The sequence below is a fragment of the Petromyzon marinus genome, chromosome 74, assembly GCF_048934315.1.
Source record: "Petromyzon marinus isolate PM22_M1 ecotype Great Lakes invasive population chromosome 74, UKy_Petmar_22M1.pri1.0, whole genome shotgun sequence".
Classification (NCBI taxonomy): domain Eukaryota; kingdom Metazoa; phylum Chordata; class Hyperoartia; order Petromyzontiformes; family Petromyzontidae; genus Petromyzon; species Petromyzon marinus.
The window spans coordinates 6,260,332-6,282,794 of record NC_133740.1 but is presented as its reverse complement, the minus strand read 5'-3'; the positions used below and the strand labels follow the sequence as shown (position 1 = coordinate 6,282,794).

The window sequence follows — 22,463 nt, the reverse complement described above, 5'->3', positions numbered from 1 at the left end:
TGGGTAGTTGAGTGGGTGAATGTGTTGGTGAGTGAGTGGGTAGGTGAATCATAAGGTGAGTGAGTGAGTGTGTGGGTGAGTGACTGGGTGAGTGAGTGAGTGGGTGAGAGTGGGTAGGTGAGTGAGTGGGTAGGTGAGTGAGTGAGTAAGTGAGTGGGTGAGTGAGTGAGTGGGTGAGTGAGTGGGTTAGTGAGTGGGTAGGTGAGTGAGTGTGTAGATGACTGAGTGGGTAGGTGAGTGAGTGTGTGGATGAGTGAGTGTGTGGGTGAGTGACTGGGTGAGTGAGTGAGTGGGTGAGAGTGGGTAGGTGAGTGAGTGGGTAGGTGAGTGAGTGAGTAAGTGAGTGGGTGAGTGAGTGAGTGGGTGAGTGAGTGGGTTAGTGAGTGGGTAGGTGAGTGAGTGTGTAGATGACTGAGTGGGTAGGTGAGTGAGTGTGTGGATGAGTGAGTGTGTGGGTGAGTGAGTGGATAGCTGAGTGGGTAGTTGAGTGAGTGTGTAGGTAAGTGAGTAGTTGAGTGGGTGAGTGTGTAGGTGAGTGGGTGAGTGAGCGTGTGAGTGAGTGGGTGAGTGTGTAGGTGAATGGTTGAGTGAGTGGGTAGCTGTGTGGGTGAGTGTGTAGCTGTGTGGGTGAGTGTGTAGCTGAGTGGGTAGTTGAGTGGGTGAGTGAGTGTTTAGGTGAGTGAGTGTGTAGGTGAGTGGGTGAGTGAGCGTGTGAGTGAGTGGGTGAGTGTGTAGGTGAGGGAGTGTGTGGGTGAGTGAGTGGGTAGCTGAGTGGGTAGTTGAGTGAGTGTGTAGGTGAGTAAGTGAGTGAGTGTGTAGGTGAGTAAGCGAGTGAGTGTGTAGGTGAGTGGGTGAGTGAGTGTTTAGGTGAGTGTGTAGGTGATTGGGTGAGTGAGCGTGTGAGTGAGTGGGTGAGTGTGTTTGTAACTGGTTGAGTGAGTCGGTAGCTGTGTGGGTGAGTGTGTAGCTGGTGGGTAGTTGAGGGTAGTTGAGTGGGTGAGTGAGTGTGTATGTGAGTGAGTGTGTAGGTGAGTGGGTGAGTGAGCGTGTGAGTGAGTGGGTGAGTGTGTAGGTGAGTGAGTGAGTGTGTAGGTGATTGGGTGAGTGAGTGTTTAGGTGAGTGAGTGTGTAGGTGATTGGGTGAGTGAGCGTGTGAGTGAGTGGGTGAGTGTGTAGGTGAATGGTTGAGTGAGTGAGTGGGAAGCTGTGTAGGTTAGTGTGTAGCTGAGTGGGTAGTTGAGTGAGTGTGTAGGTGAGTGGGTGAGTGAGTGGATGAGTGAGTGACTGTGTAGGTGAGTGTGTAGGTGAGTGAGTGTGTAGGTGAGTGGGTGAGTGAGTGTTTAGGTGAGTGAGTGTGTAGGCGAGTGGGTGAGTGAACGTGTGAGTGAGTGGCTGAGTGTGTAGGTGAGTGTGTAGGGGAGTGAGTGGGTAGCTGAGTGGGTAGCGGGGTGGGTGGGTGAGTGAGTAAGTGAGTGGGTGAGTGTGTAGGTGAGTGGGTGAGTGTGTAGGTGAGTGGGTGAGTGTGTAGGCGAGTGGGTGTGTGAGCGTGTGAGTGATTGGGTGAGTGAGTGGGTGAGTGAGTGGGTGAGTGAGCGTGTGAGTGAGTGAGTGGGTGAGTGTGTAGGTGAGTGTGTAGGTGAGTGAGTGTGTAGGTGAGTGGGTGAGTGAGTGTTTAGGTGAGTGAGTGTGTAGGCGAGTGGGTGAGTGAACGTGTGAGTGAGTGGCTGAGTGTGTAGGTGAGTGTGTAGGGGAGTGAGTGGGTAGCTGAGTGGGTAGCGGGGTGGGTGGGTGAATGAGTAAGTGAGTGGGTGAGTGTGTAGGTGAGTGGGTGAGTGTGTAGGTGAGTGGGTGAGTGTGTAGGCGAGTGGGTGTGTGAGCGTGTGAGTGATTGGGTGAGTGAGTGGGTGAGTGAGTGGGTGAGTGAGCGTGTGAGTGAGTGAGTGGGTGAGTGTGTAGGTGAGTGTGTAGGTGAGTGAGTGGGTGAGTGAGCATGTGAGTGAGTGGGTGAGTGTGTGGGTGAGTAAGTAGGTGAGTGAGTGAGTGGGTAGCTGAGTGTGTAGGTCAGTGAGTGAGGGGGTAGCTGAGTTGGTAGCTGAGTGGGTAGATGAGTGGGTGAGTGTGTGGGTGGGTGATTGGGTGAGCGGGTGAGTATTTAGGTGAGTGAGTGTGTAGGTGAGTGTGTAGGTGAGTGTATGAGTGGGTAGCTGAGTAGGTAGGTGAGTGAGTGATTGGGTGAGTGGGTGAGTGAGTGGGTGAGTGTGTAGGTGAGTGAGTGGGTAGCTGAGTGGTTGAGTGTGTAGGTGAGTGAGTGAGTGAGTGGGTGAGTGGGTGAGTGTGTAGGTGAGTGAGTGGGTAGCTGAGTGGGTGAGTGTGTAGGTGAGTGGGTGAGTGAGTGGGTGAGTGGGTGAGTGTGTAGGTGAGTGAGTGGGTAGCGGAGTGGGTGAGTGGGTAGCTGAGTGTGTAGGTGAGTGAGTGGGTGAGTGTGTAGTTGAGTGGGTAGCTGAGTGGGTAGGTGAGTGAGTGCGTAGCTGAGTGAGTGAGTGTGTAGGTGAGTGTGTAGGTGAGTGAGTGAGTGGGTAGCTGAGTGTGTGAGTGAGTGTGTAGGTGAGTGTGTAGGTGAGTGTGTAGTTGAGTGAGTGAGTGGGTAGCTGAGTGTGTAGGTGAGTGTGTAGGTGAGTGAGTGAGTGTGTGTGTAGGTGAGTGTGTAGGTGAGTGTGTAGGTGAGTGTGTAGGTGAGTGAGTGTGTAGGTGAGTGAGCGTGTGAGTGAGTGTGTAGGTGAGTGAGTGGGTAGCTGAGTGGGTGAGTGGGTAGCTGAGTGGGTAGGTGAGTGAGTGGTTAGCTGAGTGGGTGAGTGTGTAGGTGGGTGTGTAGATGAGTGAGTGTGTAGGTGAGTGAGCGTGTGAGTGAGTGTGTAGGTGAGTGTGTAGGTGAGTGAGTGGGCTGAGTGGGTAGCTGAGTGGGTAGGTGAGTGACTGGGTAGGTGAGTGAGTGGGTAGCTGAGTGAGTGAGTGTGTAGGTGAGTGTGTAGGTGAGTGAGTGGGTAGCTGAGTGAGTGAGTGTGTAGGTGAGAGCATAGGTGAGTGAGTGGGTAGCTGAGTGGGTAGCTGAGCGGGTAGGTGAATGAGTGTGTAGTTGAGTGGGTAGCTGAGTGGGTAGGTGAGTAAGTGTGTAGGTGAGTGAGTAAATGGGTAGCTGAGTGCGTGAGTGAGTGTGAAGGTGAGTAGGTAGGTGAGTGAGTGTGTAGGTGAGTGGGTAGCTGAGTGAGTGAGCGGGTAGCTGAGTGGGTGAGTGTGTAGGTGAGTGTGTGAGTGAGTGGGTGAGTGGGTGAGTGTGTAGGTGAGTGAGTGTGTAGGTGAGTGTGTAGGTGAGTGAGTGAGTGAATGAGTAGCTGAGTGAGTGAGTGGGTAGCTGAGTGGGTAGCTGAGTTGGTAGGTGAGTGAGTGGGTGAGTGTGTAGTTGAGTGGGTAGCTAAGTGGGTAGGTGAGTGAGTGAGTGTGTAGGTGATTAAGTGAGTGGGTAGCTGAGTGTGTGAGTGAGTGAGTGTGTAGGTGATTGGGTAGCTGAGTGAGCAGGTAGCTGAGTGCGTGAGTGTGTAGATGAGTGTGTGAGTGAGTGGGTGAGTGGGTGAGTGTGTAGGTGAGTGTGTGTGTAGGTGAGTGTGTAGGTGAGTGAGTGAGTGTGTAGGTGAGTGAGTGGGTGAGTGTGTAGGTGAGTGAGTGAGTGGGTAGCTGAGTGGGTGAGTGTGTAGGTGAGTGTGTAGGTGAGTGTGTAGGTGAGTGAGTGGGTATCTGAGTGAGTGTGTAGGTGAGTGAGTGTATAGGTGAGTGTGTAGGTGAGTGAGTGGGTAGGTGAGTGTGTGTGTAGGTGAGTGAGTGAGTGGGTATCTGAGTGAGTGGGTAGCTGAGTGGGAAGCTGAGTGGGAAGCTGAGTGGGTGACCTGCGGGGCAGTGGCAGTGGAAGGCGTTGACACGGTCGCTACACGTGCCCCCGTTGAGGCAGGGGCTGCTGTGGGTGAGTGTGTAGGTGAGTGGGTGAGTGGGTGAGTGGGTGTGTAGGTGTGAGTGAGTGTGGGTAGCTGAGTGAGTGAGTGTGTAGGTGAGTGGGTGAGTGAGTGGGTGAGTGTGTAGGTGAGTGAGTGTGTAGGTGAGTGAGTGGGTAGCTGAGTGTGTGAGTGAGTGTGTAGCTGAGTGAGTGAGTGTGTAGGTGAGTGTGTAGGTGAGTGAGTGAGTGTGTGAGTGAGTGTGTAGGTGAGTGAGTGAGTGTGTGAGTGAGTGTGTAGGTGAGTGAGTGTGTAGCTGAGTGAGTGAGTGTGTAGGTGAGTGAGTGTGTGAGTGAGTGTGTAGGTGAGAGAGTGGGTGAGTGTGTAGCTGAGTGAGTGAGTGTGTCGGTGAGTGGGTAGCTGAGTGAGTAGCTGAGTGGGTAGCTGAGTGGGTGAGTGAATGAGTGGGTGAGTGTGTATGTGAGTGTGTAGGTGAGTGAGTGAGTGTGTAGGTGAGTGTGTAGGTGAGTGGGTAGCTGAGTGAGTAGCTGAGTGGGTAGCTGAGTGGGTGACCTGCGGGGCATTGGCAGTGGAAGGCGTTGACACGGTCGCTACACGTGCCCCCGTTGAGGCAGGGGCTGCTGTGGCACTCCTCCACGTCCACCTCGCACAGCGCTCCCTCGTAGCCTGGCACGGCCAGGGGTCACGGGGCAGAGGTCACGGGCAGAGGTCACGGGCAGGGGTCGGGGTCATGCATCACCGCCAGGGGTAAGAGGCATAGGTCAGGGGTCACGGGGGCAGAGGTCACGGGTAGATGTCAGTGTCAGGGGTCGCCGCCAGGGGTCACGGGGCAGAGGTCACGGGGCTGAGGTCAGGGGTCACGGGCAGATAGCACAGAGGTCATGGACAAGGTTTTTAGTCCCTGGCCTCCCCCCTCTCACCTCACCCCTCCCTCTCACCTCACCCCTCCCCCCGCTCGGCTCACCACCCACACCAACGCCCCTCCCCCCTCCTCCCGCTCACCCCTCCCCCCTCTCACCTCTAACCTCACCTCACCACCGCTCACCCCTCCCCCCGCTCAGCTCACCACCCCCACCACCACCCCCTCCCCCCTCCCCCTCCCCCCTCTCACCCCTCCCCCCTCTCACCTCTCACCCCTCCCCCCTCCTCTCACCTCTCACCACCCCCCACCACCACCCCCTCCCCCTCTCACCCCTCCCCCCTCCCCCTCACCCTCCCCCCCCCACCACCCCCCCCCTCCCCCTCCCCACTACCCTCCCCCCTCCCCCCTCTCCCCTCTCACCCCTCCCCCCTCCTCTCACCTCTCACCACCCCCCACCACCACCCCCTCCCCCTCTCACCCCTCCCCCCTCCCCCTCACCCTCCCCCCCCCACCCCCACCACCCCCCCTCCCCACTACCCTCCCCCCTCCCCCTCTCCCCTCTCACCCCTCCCCCCTCTTCTCACCTCTCACCACCCCCCACCACCACCCTCTCCCCACTCCCCCCTCCCTTCTCTCACCCTTCCCCCCTCTCAGCCCCACCCACCCCCCTCCCCCTCCCCCACCACCCACCACCCCTCCCCCACCCCCACCACCCCCGCCCACCGGGCATGCAGAGGCAGAGGAAGTTGCCGATCTGGTCGAGGCAGGTGGCGTCGTTGCGGCAGGGAGCCGAGTGGCACTCATTGTCGTCGGTCTCGCAGCGGGGCCCCGCGTAGCCCGCCAGGCAGCGGCAGTGGAACGAGCCCACGGTGTTCACGCAGCGCCCGCCGTGCTCGCAGGGGCTGCCTCCTGCACGCGAGCAACCCCGGGAGCAACCCGGGAGCAACCCACGAGCAACCCGGGAGCAACCCGCGAGCAACCCACGAGCAAAGCCACGTGCAACCCTTGAGCAACCCTTGAGCAACCCTTGAGCAACCCTTGAGCAACCCACGTGCAATCCTTGAGCAATCCGCGAGCAAACCCTTGAGCAACCCTTGAGCAACCCTCGAGCAACCCTTGAGCAACCCTCGAGCAACCCCTCGAGCAACCCTTGAGCAACCCTTGAGCAACCCTTGAGCAACCCTTGAGCAACCCACGAGCAACCCACGAGCAACCCTTGAGCAACCCTCGAGCAACCCTCGAGCAACCCTTGAGCAACCCTTGAGCAACCCTTGAGCAACCCTTGAGCAACCCACGAGCAACCCACGAGCAACCCTTGAGCAACCCTTGAGCAACCCTTGAGCAACCCTTGAGCAACCCACGTGCAACCCACGAGCAACCCTTGAGCAACCCTTGAGCAACCCTTGAGCAACCCTTGAGCAACCCTTGAGCAACCCCACGTGCAACCCACGTGCAACCCACGTGCAACCCACGTGCAACCCTCGAGCAACCCTTGAGCAACCCCTTGAGCAACCCCGCGAGCAACCCTCGAGCAACCCTCGAGCAACCCACGAGCAACCCACGAGCAACCCACGAGCAACCCTTGAGCAACCCTTGAGCAACCCTTGAGCAACCCTTGAGCAACCCCGCGTGCAACCCTCGAGCAACCCACGAGCAACCCTCGAGCAACCCTTGAGCAACCCACGAGCAACCCTTGAGCAACCCTTGAGCAACCCCACGTGCAACCCCTCGAGCAACCCCTCGAGCAACCCACGTGCAACCCCACGTGCAACCCACGTGCAACCCCACGTGCAACCCCACGTGCAACCCTTGAGCAACCCTCGAGCAACCCTCGAGCAACCCTTGAGCAACCCACGAGCAACCCTTGAGCAACCCTTGAGCAACCCTCGAGCAACCCGCGAGCAACCCTTGAGCAACCCTCGAGCAACCCTCGAGCAACCCTTGAGCAACCCTTGAGCAACCCGCGAGCAACCCTTGAGCAACCCTTGAGCAACCCTCGAGCAACCCTTGAGCAACCCACGAGCAACCCTCGAGCAACCCTTGAGCAACCCACGTGCAACCCTCGAGCAACCCACGTGCAACTCTTGAGCAACCCCACGTGCAACCCACGTGCAACCCACGTGCAACCCCGCGAGCAACCCCGCGAGCAAACCCTTGAGCAACCCCACGTGCAACCCACGTGCAACCCACGTGCAACCCCACGTGCAACCCTTGAGCAACCCTCGAGCAACCCTCGAGCAACCCTTGAGCAACCCACGAGCAACCCTTGAGCAACCCTTGAGCAACCCTCGAGCAACCCGCGAGCAACCCTTGAGCAACCCTCGAGCAACCCTCGAGCAACCCTTGAGCAACCCACGAGCAACCCACGTGCAACCCTTGAGCAACCCTTGAGCAACCCTCGAGCAACCCTCGAGCAACCCTTGAGCAACCCACGAGCAACCCTTGAGCAACCCTTGAGCAACCCTTGAGCAACCCGCGAGCAACCCTTGAGCAACCCTCGAGCAACCCTTGAGCAACCCACGAGCAACCCTCGAGCAACCCTCGAGCAACCCTTGAGCAACCCACGAGCAACCCTTGAGCAACCCTTGAGCAACCCTTGAGCAACCCGCGAGCAACCCTTGAGCAACCCTCGAGCAACCCTTGAGCAACCCACGAGCAACCCACGTGCAACCCTCGAGCAACCCACGTGCAACTCTTGAGCAACCCCACGTGCAACCCACGTGCAACCCACGTGCAACCCCGCGAGCAACCCCGCGAGCAAACCCTTGAGCAACCCCACGTGCAACCCACGTGCAACCCACGTGCAACCCCGCGAGCAACCCCTCGAGCAACCCCACGAGCAACCCTTGAGCAACCCCACGTGCAACCCACGTGCAACCCACGTGCAACCCCACGTGCAACCCACGTGCAACCCACGTGCAACCCTTGAGCAACCCCACGTGCAACCCTCGAGCAAACCCACGTGCAACCCACGTGCAACCCACGTGCAACCCTTGAGCAACCCCACGTGCAACCCACGTGCAACCCACGTGCAACCCTTGAGCAACCCCACGTGCAACCCACGAGCAACCCACGTGCAACCCACGAGCAACCCACGAGCAACCCACGTGCAACCCATGAGCAACCCACGTGCAACCCCACGTGCAACCCCACGTGCAACCCCTTGAGCAACCCCCGAGCAACCCTTGAGCAACCCTTGAGCAACCCCACTGACCAATGGAGCACTCGTCCACGTCCTGGTCGCAGGCTCCGCCCGCGAATCCCGGCAGGCAGGTGCAGATGGCCCTGCCCGAGATGGGGTTTGTGTCGCAGATGGCACTGGCGTGGCACGGGCTGCTGATGCACGTGTCATCCAGGTGGCAGAGCAGCCCTGGGGGGCACGCGGGGGGCACACCCGGGGGGGGCACGCCCGGGGGGGGCACACCCGGGGGGGGGGGGGAGACACGGTACTGTACACTGCACCGTACACTGCACCGTGCACTGCACTGTGCACTATACTGTACACTATACTGTACACTGCACTGCACACTACACTGTACACTACTATACACTACTATACACTACACTATACACTACTATACACTACTATACACTACACTATACACTACTATACACTACACTACTATACACTACGCTACTATACACTACACTACAATGTACACTACACTATACACTACTATACACTACACTATACACTACACTATACACTACACTATACACTACACTATACACTAATATACACTACACTATACACTACTATACACTACACTATACACTACACGATACACTACTATACACTACACTATACACTACACTATACACTACACTGTACACTACACTATACACTACACACTACACTACACTATACACTACACCACCATACTAACTCATATCTTGAGAGCTACTCTTCGCGAGTGTTCAGTTTGGTGTCCGTCCCACCGCACCGCCAAATAGCGAAGTGTGGCAACGTACGGTGGGAAAGAAGTTCAGTGCACGTGGCGTGCGTGTGTCAGGCCACGCACGCCACGACCTCCTGTAGACCAGGCGAGGAAGTCAACATCTCATAGCCACCGTGATGATGATGAGAGAGAGAGACAGAGACCTCCTGTGTACCAGGCGAGGTAGTCAACATCTCATAGCCACTGTGATGATGATGAGAGAGAGAGACACAGACCTCCTGTGTACCAGGCGAGGTAGTCAACATCTCCTAGCCACCGTGATGATGATAATGAGAGAGAGACACAGACCTCCTGTAGACTAGGCGAGGTAGTTCACATCTCATAGCCACCGTGATGATGATGAGAGAGAGAGAGAGACACAGACCTCCTGTAGACCAGGCGAGGTAGTCAACATCTCATAGCCACCGTGATGATGATGATGAGAGAGACACAGACCACCTGTATACCAGGCGAGGTAGTCAACATCTCCTAGCCACCATGATGATGATGATGAGAGAGAGAGAGAGACACACAGACCTCCTGTAGAACAGGCGAGGTAGTCAACATCTCATAGCCACCGTGATGATGATGAGAGAGAGAGACACAGACCTCCTGTAGACCAGGCGAGGTAGTCAACATCTCATAGCCACCGTGATGATGATGATGAGAGAGAGACGCAGACCTCCTATGTACCAGGCGAGGTAGTCAACATCTCATAGCCACCGTGATGATGATGAGAGAGAGCCACATACCTCCTGTGTACCAGGCGAGGTAGTCAACATCTCATAGCCACCGTGATGATGATGATGAGAAAGAGACACAGACCTCCTGTGTACCAGGCGAGGTAGTCAACATCTCCTAGCCACCGTGATGATGATGATGAGAGAGAGACGCAGACCTCCTTTATACCAGGCGAGGTAGTCAACATCTCCTAGCCACCGTGATGATGATGATGATGATGAGAGAGACACACAGACCTCCTGTGTACCAGGCGAGGTAGTCAACATCTCCTAGCCACCGTGATGATGATGATGAGAGAGACACAGACCTCCTGTATACCAGGCGAGGTAGTCAACATCTCCTAGCCACCGTGATAATGATGATGAGAGAGAGACACAGACCTCCTGTGTACTAGGCAGAGGTAGTCAACATCTCCTAGCCACCGTGATGATGATGATGATGAGAGAGACACAGACCTCCTGTGTACAAGGCGAGGGAGTCAACATCTCCTAGCCACCGTGATGATGATGATGAGAGAGACACAGACTTCCTGTATACCAGGCGAGGTAGTCAACATCTCCTAGCCACCGTGATAATGATGATGAGAGAGAGACACAGACCTCCTGTGTACTAGGCAGAGGTAGTCAACATCTCATAGCCACCGTGATGATGATGAGAGAGAGACACAGACCTCCTGTGTACCAGGCGAGGTAGTCAACATCTAATAGCCACCGTGATGATGATGAGAGAGAGAGACAGACTCCAAATATACAGCAGCAGCAGGCATAGTCAGGGTCGGGATCGAACCCACGACCTCGTGTACACACACACCCCTTGATAATGATCATAATATATAGTAGTAATATATATAATTATCAGCTGCGGCAGCAGTAGCCGCAACAACATCATCATCATGAAGTTGTTGATGTTATCAGCAGGCCCACGACTATTATCATCATGACCATTACAATAATTACAGAGCTCGCCCAGCCCACCCACTGGGGTGGTGGCAGGGGAGGTCTGAACACACACACAGACACACACACATAGACACACACACACAGATACACACAAACACACCCGCCACAAACACACAGACACACACATACAGACACACACAGACACACACACAGACACACACACACACATACAGACACACACATACAGACACACACAGACATACAGACACACAGACACACACACACAGACAAACACACACAGATACACACACACAGACACATACAGACACACACATACAGACACACACAGACACACACACAGACACACACACACATACAGACACACACATACAGACAACAACCGCCATTCGCCACTAAGTGTCGGTGACGTCACCACCATGCTTGTGCCAGGCTATGTGCACCCTGAGGCCACGTGAAGTGTCGAACGCCCGCTGGCAGGATGTCACGGGGCAGACCCAGGTGCCACGGGTCGACTGACTGAGATGACTGGCTGATGCACCACCTGTGCCCCCTACTGTGCCAACCTGCTGTGCTTTAGCCACCCGGCGCTCCGCTCGTTGTTCTGAGCGTCGCTCCTCCGTCCTCCGTTGTTGTTGGAGGGCGACTGCCTCCAACTGCCCAGTAGCATCCTTCACGAGCCTCCTCCACAGAGGCCGATCTTGACACCGCTGGTACCAGTCATCGGCAAGTCCACTCAGCTCCACGTCCTCCCGTACCACATCACTCCATTTCTTCTCTAGCCCGAGCCGCGCCCGCTTAGCCCCCTCAATCCGGCCAAACAAAAGCTGTTTCGGCATGCGGTGGCTGGGCATGCGGGCTACATGACCCAGCCATCGCAGCCTTGCCTGCCGGAGGAGCTCACCGATGGGACCCTGCCCATATCTTTCAAGGATTTGTGAGCTCCTCACACAATTCAGTCTGGTTAAACCCAGGATGGATCGTAGGCAGGCCAGCCTAAATGTTTCTAACCGGCGAAGATGTTCCATTAGGGGGGTCCACGTTTCGCAAGCGTAGAGAAGGGAGGGAATGACCGTGGCCGAGAAGACCTGAAGCTTAGTGCGGAGCGACAGACCAGGTAGCTTCCACACAGCGTTACGCAACCGATGAAAAGATATTGCCGCTCGACTGATTCGGAGTGAGACCTCTGCTGTTAAACTGGAGCCAGTCATAAGCACACTGCCCAGGTATGGGAAACTCTCCACTCTCTCCACAACTGCCCCATCACCGATTGGGAGTTGTGGGGGTGGAGTGTCCGATGGTACAAAATACCCAGGCAGGTGCTTAGTTTTGGTGGGGCTGATGGTAAGGCCCCACCTCTTAGTGGCACGCTCCAGTCTCAGCAGCAGCGGCTCCAACTCCTCCTCTGAATGAGCAGCTATTACCAAATCATCAGCATACATAACGTGGTTGAGCAATTGGGAGCCATCCCTTGACCGCACCCGGGCATCGAACAGCCTCCCATTATATCTGTACCATATGGAGATTCCCCCGGTACAGCTATTGAAGGCTTCACGAACTACGTGGTAAAAATAGATGTTAAATAATGTGGGAGCCAGAGGACATCCCTGTCGCACCCCAAGGTGTACAGGGAATGGCTCTGACTCCCGGCCGCATAGTTTAACCCGGGCCCGCTCACCATCATGAAGGTCCTTAATGATTGTGAGCAGAGGGTCAGGTACTCCAAAAGCACGAAGAACGACCCAGAGCCCAGGCCTACTGATGGTATCATAGGCCTTGACCAGGTCAATAAAGCAGAGATGTAGGTCTTGTTGGAATTCCCTACACCTCTGCTGTAGCAGACGGACAGAAAATATGGCATCTGTGCAGGACCGCCCTTTCCTGAAACCGCATTGGGGCTCCGCAAGCCTCTCTTCGGCGTGCCTGGCAAGACGATGCTGAATAATCCTTGCCAGGACCTTTCCCGGCACACTGAGGAGTGAGATGGCCCTGTAGTTGTTACAGTCTGTGCGGTCCCCCTTCTTAAAAAGGGGGACCACCAGGGCATCCTTCCAATCCTGCAGAACCCGTCCAGTGGTCCAGACCGTTGTTATGATGTCATATAGGACAGTCTGTGCACAAACGCCACCCTCCCTCAGCACCTCGCTTGGGAGATCATCTCTGCCCGCTGCCTTTCCTGGTCTTAGACTCCGGATCGCCTTCAGTACTTCCTCAACAGATGGCACCTCAGCCAGCCACTCACAGGGGGTGACTTCTTCCAATATTTTAGGCACCGCAGCCTCAGCAGGGTCATCCTCACTTTGTGCCACGATGTTTTCCTGGCTGAGGGATTTTCCCTCCCCCAGGACCTCACAGAAATGCTCAGCAAATTTGCAAACCTGTTGCTGGGGGTCGGAGATTGGATCACCGTTTTTTCCCCTAATGATGGTAATAGGTGTGGTGCTGCAGGTTACTTTTTGATGGAGTTAAATAGAGATTTGTGATCATGGGCCACTGAGGCAGACTCAATCTCCTCAGCAACCCGCGACCACCACCCATCCTTGCAGCGCCTCATGGCTCTCCGAACCTCCGAGCGAAGGCTGCGGTAAGCCTCCTCATTCTCTGACGTGGGATTCTGTAGCCGATGACAGTGGGCCTGTCGCTTTTTCTCAACCATCCTGAACACCTCCTCTGTCAGCCAGGGTCTCTGGGGAGGTCTGGACCACGTACCCAAAGCAGCCATTGCAGCTGCATGAGTCACAGTCCTAAACCTCGCCCATTTACCCTCGACATGAGGAGGAGTTGGGGACGATGCCAATCCCAGCCGCAAGCGATGATGAAATTCTCGCTTGCAACTTTCATCAGATAACTGAGACCAGGCCACTTTAGGTTGGAATGGGGTCCTGGGTGTACACCCACCACCGGATTTGAAGAATGGTAGGCGCATCCTACAGATGACTAGTCGATGGTCAGAGGGCAGATCAGCTCCACGGTAGGTCCTGGTGTCAAGGACATGGGCCCGCATCCGGGGATCCGTCACTATGTAGTCCAGCAGATGTTCTTGCTTGGACCCGGCATGCATCCATGATGTTGTGTGGATGCGCCGATGCCGGAACAGCATGTTGGTAATTACAAGCCCATGGGCTGCACAAAAATCTAGCAGCCTCCTACCGTTGTTATTGAGCTGATCTGGCCCATGCCCTCCAATCACTCCAGACCAGGTGCCAGTATCATGACCAACTCGGGCATTGAAGTCACCCAACATGATGGCTCTATCCCGAGGGGCCACTTTAGCCAGCACCTGTGACAGGAGGTCATAGAAGGCATTTGATTAATCGGCCTTGCCTCCATACCTCCACGGATGTTCATCTTCGGTGGGGGCATAAGTAACCACGACCATCACTCTTCGCCTCCGGTTGATGGGAAGGCGAGCCCAAAGTAGCCTGGGGCTTACAGCTTCCCACACCTCACCGCCACGCTCCCACGCCCCCTTCATTCTTTTGTTCAAAAGAAGAGCCACACCCTGTTGTTTGGCAGTCTGCTGCCCCGAGTAGAGGACTGTCCACCCCTCATGGTGGCAGGAGCCAGAGCCGGTCCACCGGACCTCTTGAATGCCACAAAGATCCAGGCGGTACCGGTCCAGCTCCCGACAGAGGAGTGGCCGCCTCTCCTCCGCAGTGAGCGTTCGAACATTCCATGTGGCCACCTGTAGTGGCTTTTTGTTGTTTCTGGAGGAAAAGATTCAAACTCCTGGCTCCGCCAAATGGGGTTTCGCCAGGAGACGTCATAGACGCCTGTCCCCCCGGGGCCTCCGGCACAAGCTTATTTATTAGATATCTTAGACGTGGTTTAGTGGTAATTTATTGAAGGTGGAAGGGTTACCAGCCCCTCTCACCCGTCCAGAGCCCCCTTTTGGCCGCTGTGGTGGCTGCAAATGCCCCGAATGGGAAAGGCCAATCGGAATTGGCCCTCCCCCCACGGCACTGTCCACGACAACGTTGCCCGTCTGGCACCCCAGCCACACACCCACACCACCCACACACACACCACCCACACACACACCACCCACACACACACCACTACACACACACACACCAACCACACACACACACACCACCCACACACACACCACTACACACACCACCCACACACACACCACCCACACACACACCACCCACACACACACCACCCACACACCACCCACACACACACCACTACACACACACAACCCCAAGCACACACACCACTACACACACACACATACACCACTACACACCTACACAACCCCACACACACACACACCACCCACACACACACACCACTACACACACTCCACACACACACCACGCACACACACACCACTACACACACACCACACACACACCACACACACACCACACACACACACTCCTACACACACACAACCCCACACACACACACACACACCACCCACACACACACCACCCACACACACACACCACTACACACACCCCAGCCCAACACCCACACCACCCACACACACACCACCCACACACAACCCCACACACACACACACACACCACTACACACACACACACCACCTCACACCTACACAACCCCACACACACACACCACTACACACACACCACCCACACACACCACCCACACACCCCACCCACACACACACACCACTACACACACACACCACCACCCACACACACACACACCACACACACCACCCACACACACACACCACTACACACACCACCCACACACACACACCACCCACACACACCACCAACACACACACACCACTACACACACACACCACTACACACACAGACCACTACACACATCACCCACACACACACACACCACACACATACACCACTACACACACACACCACTACACACACACACCACTACACACACACACCACCCACACACACACCACTACACACACACACCACTACACACACCACCCACACACACACCACCCACACACACACACCACCCACACACATACACCACTACACACACACAACCCCACACACACACCACTACACACACACACCACCTCACACCTACACAACCCCACACACACACCACTACACACACACCACCCACACACACACCACTACACACACCACCCACACACACACACCACTACACACACACCACCCACACACACACACTACTACACACACACAACCCCACACACACACCACCCACCCACACACACACACACCACACACACCACCCACACACACACCCCACTACACACACACACACCACTACACACACCACACACACACACACCACCCACACAGACACACCACTACACACACCACCCACACACACACACCACCCACACACCCACACCACCCACACACACACCACACACACCACCCACCCACACACACCACTACACACACACCACACACACACACACTACTACACACACACACACCACTAGACACACACACCACTACACACACCACACACACGCACACCACTACACACACACCACCCCTACACACACACACCACTACACACACCACCCACACACACACACTACTACACACACACCACTACACACACACCACTACACACACCACCCACACACACACACCACCCACACACACACCACACACACACACACCACCCACACACACACACCACTACACACACCACACACACACACACACACCACACACACACACCACTACACACACACCACCCACACACACACACCACTACACACACCACCCACACACACACACCACTACACACACACCACCCACACACACACACTACTACACACACACAACCCCACACACACACCACCCACCCACACACACACACACCACACACACCACCCACACACACACCCCACTACACACACACACCACTACACACACCACACACACACACACCACCCACACAGACACACCACTACACACACCACCCACACACACACACCACCCACACACCCACACCACCCACACACACACCACACACACCACCCACCCACACACACCACCCACCCACACACACCACTACACACACACCACACACACACACACTACTACACACACACACACCACTAGACACACACACCACTACACACACACCACCCACACACACCACTACACACACCACACACACACACACCACCACCCACACACACACCACACACACACACCACCCACACACACACACCACTACACACACACACACCACTACACACACACCACCCACACACACACACCACTACACACACCACACACACACACACCACCCACACACACACCACCCACACACACCACACACACACATACCACACACACACACACCACCACCCACACACACACCACTACACACACACCACTACACACACCACCCACACACACACACACTACTACACACACACCACCCACACAAACACCACTACACACACACCACACACACCACCCACCCCACTCCCCAGGCAACGAAGCGAGGGAGCAAGGGGGCGAGTGAGAGACGAAGCAAAGACAAATTCCACGCAGATGCTGAGAAAATCAAACAGGGACCTGTCTACAAGTGAGGGGTGAGGGGGGTGGTTGGCAGGTCGGGGAACTGGTCAACACAGGAGTAGAGCCCACGGGGTTATTACTCTCAGCTCCATTCTCTCTCTGTCTCTCTGTGTCTCTGTCTCTCTCTCTGTCTCTGTCTCTCTCTGTGTCTCTCTCTGTGTCTGTCTCTGTGTCTCTCTCTGTGTCTCTCTCTGTCTCTCTCACTCTGTCTCTCTCTGTGTCTGTCTCTCTCTGTCTCTGTGTCTGTCTCTGTCTCTCTCTGTGTCTCTCTCTGTGTGTCTCTCTGTGTCTCTCTCTCTGTGTCTCTCTCTGTGTCTCTCTCTGTCTGTCTCTCTCTGTCTCTCTGAGTCTCTCTCTGTCTCTGTCTCTCTGTGTCCCTCTCTGTCTCTCTTTGTCTCTCTCTGTCTCTCTCTCTCTGTCTCTCTCTCTGTCACTCTCTGTCTCGCTCTGTGTCTCTGTTTTTCTCTGTCTCTCTCTGTCTCGCTCTGTCTGTGTCTCTCTCTGTCTCGCTCTGTCTCTCTGTCTCTCTCTCTGTCTCTCTCTGTCTCGCTCTGTCTATCTGTGTCTCTCTCTGTCTCGCTCTGTCTCGCTCTGTCTCTCTGTGTCTGTCTCTGTGTCTCTCTCTGTCTCTCTCTGTCTCTGTCTCTCTATGTCTGTCTCTGTCTCTGTCTCTCTCTGTCTCTGTCTCTCTATGTCTCTCTCTGTCCCTTGCTCTCTCTCGCTCACACTCTCACTCTCTATCTGTCTCTCTATGTCTCTGTCTCTCTATGCCTCTCTCTGTCTCTCTATGTCTCTGTCTCTCTATGTCTCTGTCTCTCTATGTCTCTGTCTCTCTATGTGTCTGTCTCTGTCTCTCTATGTCTCTGTCTCTCTATGTCTCTGTGTCTATATGTCTCTGTCTCTCTATGTCTCTGTCTCTCTATGTCTCTGTCTCTCTACGTCTCTGTCTCTCTATGTCTCTGTCTCTCTCTGTCTCTCTATGTCTCTGTCTCTCTATGTCTCTGTCTCTCTATGTCTGTCTCTCTCTGCCCCTTGCTCTCTCTCGCTCACACTCTCACTCTCTATCTGGCTCTCTATGTCTCTGTCTCTCTCTCTGTCTCTGTCTCTCTATGTCTTTGTCTCTCTAAGTCTCTGTCTCTCTATGTCTCTGTCTCTCTCTGTCTCTCTATGTCTCTGTCTCTCTCTGTCTCTCTATGTCTCTGTCTCTCTCTGTCTCTCTATGTCTCTGTCTCTCTATTTCTGTCTTTCTCTGTCTCTCTATGTCTCTGTCTCTCTATGTCTCTGTCTCTCTATGTCTCTGTCTCTCTCTGTCTCTCTATGTCTCTGTCTCTCTATGTCTCTGTCTCTCTATCTCTCTGTCTCTCTATGTCTCTGTCTCTCTCTGTCTCTCTATGTCTCTGTCTCTCTATGTCTCTGTCTCTCTATGTTTCTGTCTCTCTATGTCTCTGTCTCTCTATGTCTCTGTCTCGCTATGTCTCTGTCTCTCTGTCTCTCTATGTCTCTGTCTCTCTATGTCTCTGTCTCTCTATGTCTCTGTCTCTCTATGTCTCTGTCTCTCTCTGTCTTTCTATGTCTCTGTCTCTCTATGTCTCTGTCTCTCTATGTATCTGTCTCTCTATGTCTGTCTCTCTGTCTCTCTATGTCTCTGACTCTCTATGTCTCTGTCTCTCTATGTCTCTCTATTTCTGTCTTTCTCTGTCTCTCTATGTCTCTGTCTCTCTATGTCTCTGTCTCTCTATGTCTCTGTCTCTCTATGTTTCTGTCTCTCTATGTCTCTGTCTCTCTATGTCTCTGTCTCGCTATGTCTCTATCTCTCTCTGTCTCTCTATGTCTGTCTCTCTATGTCTCTGTCTCTCTATGTCTCTGTCTCTCTATGTCTCTGTCTCTCTATGTCTCTGTCTCTCTCTGTCTTTCTATGTCTCTGTCTCTCTATGTCTCTGTCTCTCTATGTCTCTGTCTCTCTATGTCTGTCTCTCTGTCTCTCTATGTCTCTGACTCTCTATGTCTCTGTCTCTCTATGTCTCTGTCTCTCTATTTCTGTCTTTCTCTGTCTCTCTATGTCTCTGTCTCTCTATGTCTCTGTCTCTCTATGTCTCTGTCTCTCTATGTCTCTGTCTCTCTATGTCTCTGCCTCTCTCTGTCTCTCTATGTCTCTGTCTCTCTATTTCTGTCTTTCTCTGTCTCTCTATGTCTCTGTCTCTCTATGTCTCTGTCTCTCTATGTCTCTGACTCTCTATGTCTCTGTCTCTCTATGTCTCTGTCTCTCTATTTCTGTCTTTCTCTGTCTCTCTATGTCTCTGTCTCTCTATGTCTCTGTCTCTCTATGTCTCTGTCTCTCTATGTCTCTGTCTCTCTATGTCTCTGTCTCTCTATTTCTGTCTTTCTCTGTCTCTCTATGTCTCTGTTTCTCTATGTTTCTGTCTCTCTATGTCTCTGCCTCTCTCTGTCTCTCTATGTCTCTGTCTCTCTATGTCTCTGTCTCTCTATGTCTCTGTCTCTCTATGTCTCTGTCTCTCTATGTCTCTGTATCTCTATGTCTCTGTCTCTCTATGTCTCTGTCTCTCTAGGTCTCTGTCTCTGTCTCTCTCTCTCTGCCCCTTGCTCTCTCTCGCTCACACTCTCACTCTGTCTCTCTCTCTCCGTCTCTCACCTCGATGCCACATGCTTTGGTGTTTGGGTGTTTGGGTGCTTGTGTGGTTGAGTTGATTTTGGAGAATTTTTGTTTCATTTGGGATTCCTTCGCAGCGGTCTCGGCTGTCAAAGCATGCAGGGACTAGGGGATGGGTGTGGTGGTGGAGGTGGTGGTGGTGGTGGAGGTGATGGTGGTGGAGGTGGTGGTGGTGGTGGTGGAGGTGATGGTGGTGGAGGTGGTGGTGGAGGTGGTGGTGGAGGTGGTGGTGGAGGTGGTGGTGGTGGAGGTGGTGGTGGTGGAGGTGGAGGTGGTAGTGATGGTGGAGGTGGTGGTGGAGGTGGTGGTGGTGGTGGAGGTGGTGGTGGTGGTGGAGGTGGTGGTGGTGGTGGTGGTGGTGGAGGTGGTGGTGGAGGTGGTGGTGATGGTGGAGGTGGTGGTGGAGGTGATGGTGGAGGTGATGGTGGAGGTGGTGGTAGCGGTGGAGGTGATGGTGGAGGTGGTGGTAGTGGAGGTCGTGGTGGTGGAGGTGGTGGTGGTGGAGGTGATGGTGGAGGTGGTGGTGGAGGTGGTGGTGGAGGTGGTGATGGAGGTGATGGTGGAGATGGTGGTGCAGGTGGTGGTGGAGGTGGTGGTGGAGGTGGTGGTGGAGGTGGTGGTGATGGTGGAGGTCGTGGCGGTGGAGGTGATGGAGGTGGTGGTGATAATGGAGGTGGTGGTGGAGGTGATGGTGGAGGTGGTGGTAGTGGAGGTCGTGGTGGTGGAGGTGATAGTGGTGGAGGTGGTGGTGATAATGGAGGTGGTGGTGGTGGTAGTGGAGGTCGTGGTGGTGGAGGTGGTGGTGATAATGGAGGTGGTGGTGGAGGTGGTGGAGGTGGTGGTAGAGGTGGTGGTGGTGGTGGTGGTGATGGTGGAGGTGGTGGTGGTAGTGGAGGTGATGGGGGAGGTGGTGGTAGTGGAGGTCGTGGTGGTGGAGGTGATGGTGGTGGAGGTGGTGGTGATAATGGAGGTGGTTGTGGAGGTGGTGGTAGTGGAGGTCGTGGTGGTGGAGGTGGTGGTGGTGGTGGTGATAATGGAGGTGGTGGTGGAGGTGGTGGTAGAGGTGGTAGAGGTGGTGGTGGTGGAGGTGGTGGTGGTGGAGATGATGGGGGAGGTGGTGGTGGTAGTGGTAGTGTTGGTTGTGTTGGTCATGGTGGTTGTGATGGTGGTAGTATTGGTAGTGGTGGTCGTTGTGGTGGTAGTGTTGGTGGAAGTGGTGGTAGGGGTGGTGGTAGTGGTGGTTGTGGTGGTAGTGTTGGTGGTAGTGGTTGTGATGGTGGTAGTGGTGGTTGTGTTGGTCGTGGTGGTGGAGGAGGTGGTGGTGGTGGTGGTTGTGTTGGTCGTGGTGGTTGTGGTGGTGGTGGAGGTGGTGGTGGTCGTTGTGGTGGTAGCGGTGGTGGCTAAGCTGCACGCGGCTGCCCATGACCCAGTACTGTGGAAGCAGCAGCAACGAGGGATTGGTGGATCACGCACAGATGGGAGTGTGAAACTACCTTCATTACCCTTCGTGGAGGAGCTGTACAACCTGGTCCTGCCAGAAGGCTGTACAGTAGAGGGTGTGTGGACTAATCTCCATCTGTTCCATCTCACTCCCTTTTATAGCAGAGTGTGTGTGGACTAATCTCCATCTGTTCCATCTCACTCCCTTCTACAGCAGAGTGTGTGTGGACTAACCTCCATCTGTTCCATCTCACTCCCTTCTACAGCAGAGTGTGTGTGGACTAATCTCCATCTGTTCCATCTCACTCCCTTCTACAGCAGAGTGTGTGTGGACTAATCTCCATCTGTTCCATCTCACTCTCTTCTACAGCAGGGTGTGTGTGGACTAATCTCCATCTGTTCCATCTCACTCCCTTCTACAGCAGTGTGTGTGTGGACTAATCTCCATCTGTTTCATCTCACTCCGTTCTACAGCAGAGTGCGTGTGGACTAATCTCCATCTGTTCCATCTCACTCCCTTCTACAGCAGGGTGTGTGTGGACTAATCTCCATCTGTTTCATCTCACTCCGTTCTACAGCAGAGTGCGTGTGGACTAATCTCCATCTGTTCCATCTCACTCCCTTCTACAGCAGAGTGTGTGTGGACTAACCTCCATCTGTTCCATCTCACTCCCTTCTACAGCAGAGTGTGTGTGGACTAATCTCCATCTGTTCCATCTCACTCCCTTCTACAGCAGTGTGTGTGGACTAATCTCCATCTGTTCCATCTCACTCTCTTCTACAGCAGGGTGTGTGTGGACTAATCTCCATCTGTTCCATCTCACTCCCTTCTACAGCAGTGTGTGTGTGGACTAATCTCCATCTGTTTCATCTCACTCCGTTCTACAGCAGAGTGCGTGTGGACTAATCTCCATCTGTTCCATCTCACTCCCTTCTACAGCAGGGTGTGTGTGGACTAATCTCCATCTGTTTCATCTCACTCCGTTCTACAGCAGAGTGCGTGTGGACTAATCTCCATCTGTTCCATCTCACTCCCTTTTATAGCAGAGTGTGTGTGGACTAATCTCCATCTGTTCCATCTCACTCCCTTTTATAGCAGAGTGTGTGTGGACTAATCTCCCTCTGTTCCATCTCACTCCCTTCTACAGCAGAGGGTGTGTGGACTAATCTCCATCTGTTCCATCTCACTTCCTTCTACAGCAGAGTGTGTGTGGACTAATCTCCATCTGTTCCATCTCACTCCCTTCTACAGCAGGGTGTGTGTGGACTAATCTTGATCTGTTCCATCTCACTCCCTTCTACAGCAGGGTGGGTGTGGACTAATCTCAATCTGTTCCATCTCACTCCCTTCTACAGCAGA

At 54.6% G+C, this 22,463-nt stretch overlaps 1 protein-coding gene across 1 annotated transcript in view; it reads right to left on the bottom strand.

The window, feature by feature from the left end:
* The window catches only part of LOC116958211 (uncharacterized), a 200,121-nt gene that overhangs the window by 115,510 nt on the left and 62,148 nt on the right, over nucleotides 1-22,463 (bottom strand). Inside the window, exons 7-9 of the mRNA XM_076056179.1 lie at nucleotides 8,078-8,233; nucleotides 5,587-5,772; nucleotides 4,554-4,667 (exon numbers count right to left, since the gene is read on the bottom strand). Of these exons, the coding sequence (XP_075912294.1) occupies nucleotides 4,554-4,667; nucleotides 5,587-5,772; nucleotides 8,078-8,233 (456 nt within the window). The remainder of the gene's footprint in view (nucleotides 1-4,553; nucleotides 4,668-5,586; nucleotides 5,773-8,077; nucleotides 8,234-22,463) is intronic.